At 25.5% G+C, this 1,426-nt stretch overlaps 1 protein-coding gene across 1 annotated transcript in view; it reads right to left on the reverse strand.

Moving 5' to 3' along the window:
* Positions 1-117: 117 nt before the first annotated feature.
* Positions 118-1,426, reverse strand: part of LOC107882754 (fatty acid synthase) — a 49,357-nt gene continuing 48,048 nt past the window's right edge. Inside the window, exons 13-16 of the mRNA XM_029486510.1 lie at positions 1,065-1,169; positions 892-1,000; positions 396-824; positions 118-326 (exon numbers count right to left, since the gene is read on the reverse strand). Of these exons, the coding sequence (XP_029342370.1) occupies positions 139-326; positions 396-824; positions 892-1,000; positions 1,065-1,169 (831 nt within the window). The 3' untranslated portion in view covers positions 118-138. The remainder of the gene's footprint in view (positions 327-395; positions 825-891; positions 1,001-1,064; positions 1,170-1,426) is intronic.

Genomic DNA, 1,426 nt, shown 5'->3' on the forward strand with positions numbered 1-1,426 from the left:
GAACGTAGGTATTATTTAAATTGAATTGGAAAAAGCTAAGCTTAAACAAAATATGATTAGTAAATAATTATGTTATTAATGTAATTAACTTATTAACAAACTAGTTAAGCATTTTATCTTTATCGAAAGGTCACTAATTTACTTCATAGTTAAATATGTACGTACTTTGCATTTTAAGTTGTTGAATTTAGTAAAGGATTTTTCTTGTACTTTAACTACCACAGAGTTAAGTATGGGTAATGATATCGGTGCGTTTTTAACCCCTAATATTTTAATTCCATCACAAGTTACTTCATTTGATAGTTTGTTGTAATTGACGCTTATATCTGTTAACAAAAAATATTGTTATTACATTATATCGAGAATCTTTGATATATATTATTAGTGTTTTGTACCTTTCTCTGAACGATTCTCAAACAACGCAGGATTTATAAACATTTCCCTTATATAAACTGGAATTTCAATGGGGCCTATGCCTAAATTTTCTAAAAATGGAAACTTAAAAAGACAATCCAAAAAATATATCCAATTGTTTTCCCATTCTACGGAGCCTTGGATATTATTTTTATAAATGTTTAAATTTGTGATGTTCTTGAATCCTAAATTGAATCCGTTATTTTTTAAAACTGAATATATCTCGTTTTTTGACACATTGCAAAGTAAGTTGTCAGTTGTGTTGTCAAAGTTTATTGATTTTTCTTCATTTGAACCTAAGACTAAATTATTTAAAAGTCTTATCTCGCCTGATAAAATAACCTCATTGTTCACATCGCACTCAAAAAGACCAGATCCCAATTGAATCATTATATAACAATGAGAGAAATCTGAAAATAAAATTTGATTTTCAATTCATTTTTACAAAATTTATAAAATAAAATAGAAAATATTTACCGGTTGGATGTATTTTAACATTATTTTTGAACCGAAGATTTTGAAATTGAATCGAATTTTCATACAAACTTTTAGAGTTTATTTCAATAAATGCCTTCCAAACATTAAACTGAACATTTTAATGTATTACAATATTGTATAAAACAAAAAAATATTTTATGATATTTTCTTACTAATAGAAATGAAAATGGTATTATATACTGCCCTTGGCATTGGTACTGTGCTAAATGTTTATCATCATCAATTACTAAAGAAATTATGTGTTCACCAGATTTTACCTAAAACAAATTGGTAAGTATGCAAATTATCAATTAACACATTTTATTTCAACTACAGTAGATTTCTCTAGAAATCAGACTGTAAGTTGTGAAAAATAACTTATAAGTGATGTGGTTTCTTGTTGTTATCTTTAGTTATTTAGCATAAAAATATCCCAATTTCAACGGATGAAGATTTCGTGATCATAGAATACTAAATAAAACGCAATAAAAGATTTAAATTTATTTCCAAAAAAAAAATTAAAATGGTTGATTAA

The sequence above is a fragment of the Acyrthosiphon pisum genome, chromosome A1 (assembly GCF_005508785.2).
Source record: "Acyrthosiphon pisum isolate AL4f chromosome A1, pea_aphid_22Mar2018_4r6ur, whole genome shotgun sequence".
Classification (NCBI taxonomy): domain Eukaryota; kingdom Metazoa; phylum Arthropoda; class Insecta; order Hemiptera; family Aphididae; genus Acyrthosiphon; species Acyrthosiphon pisum.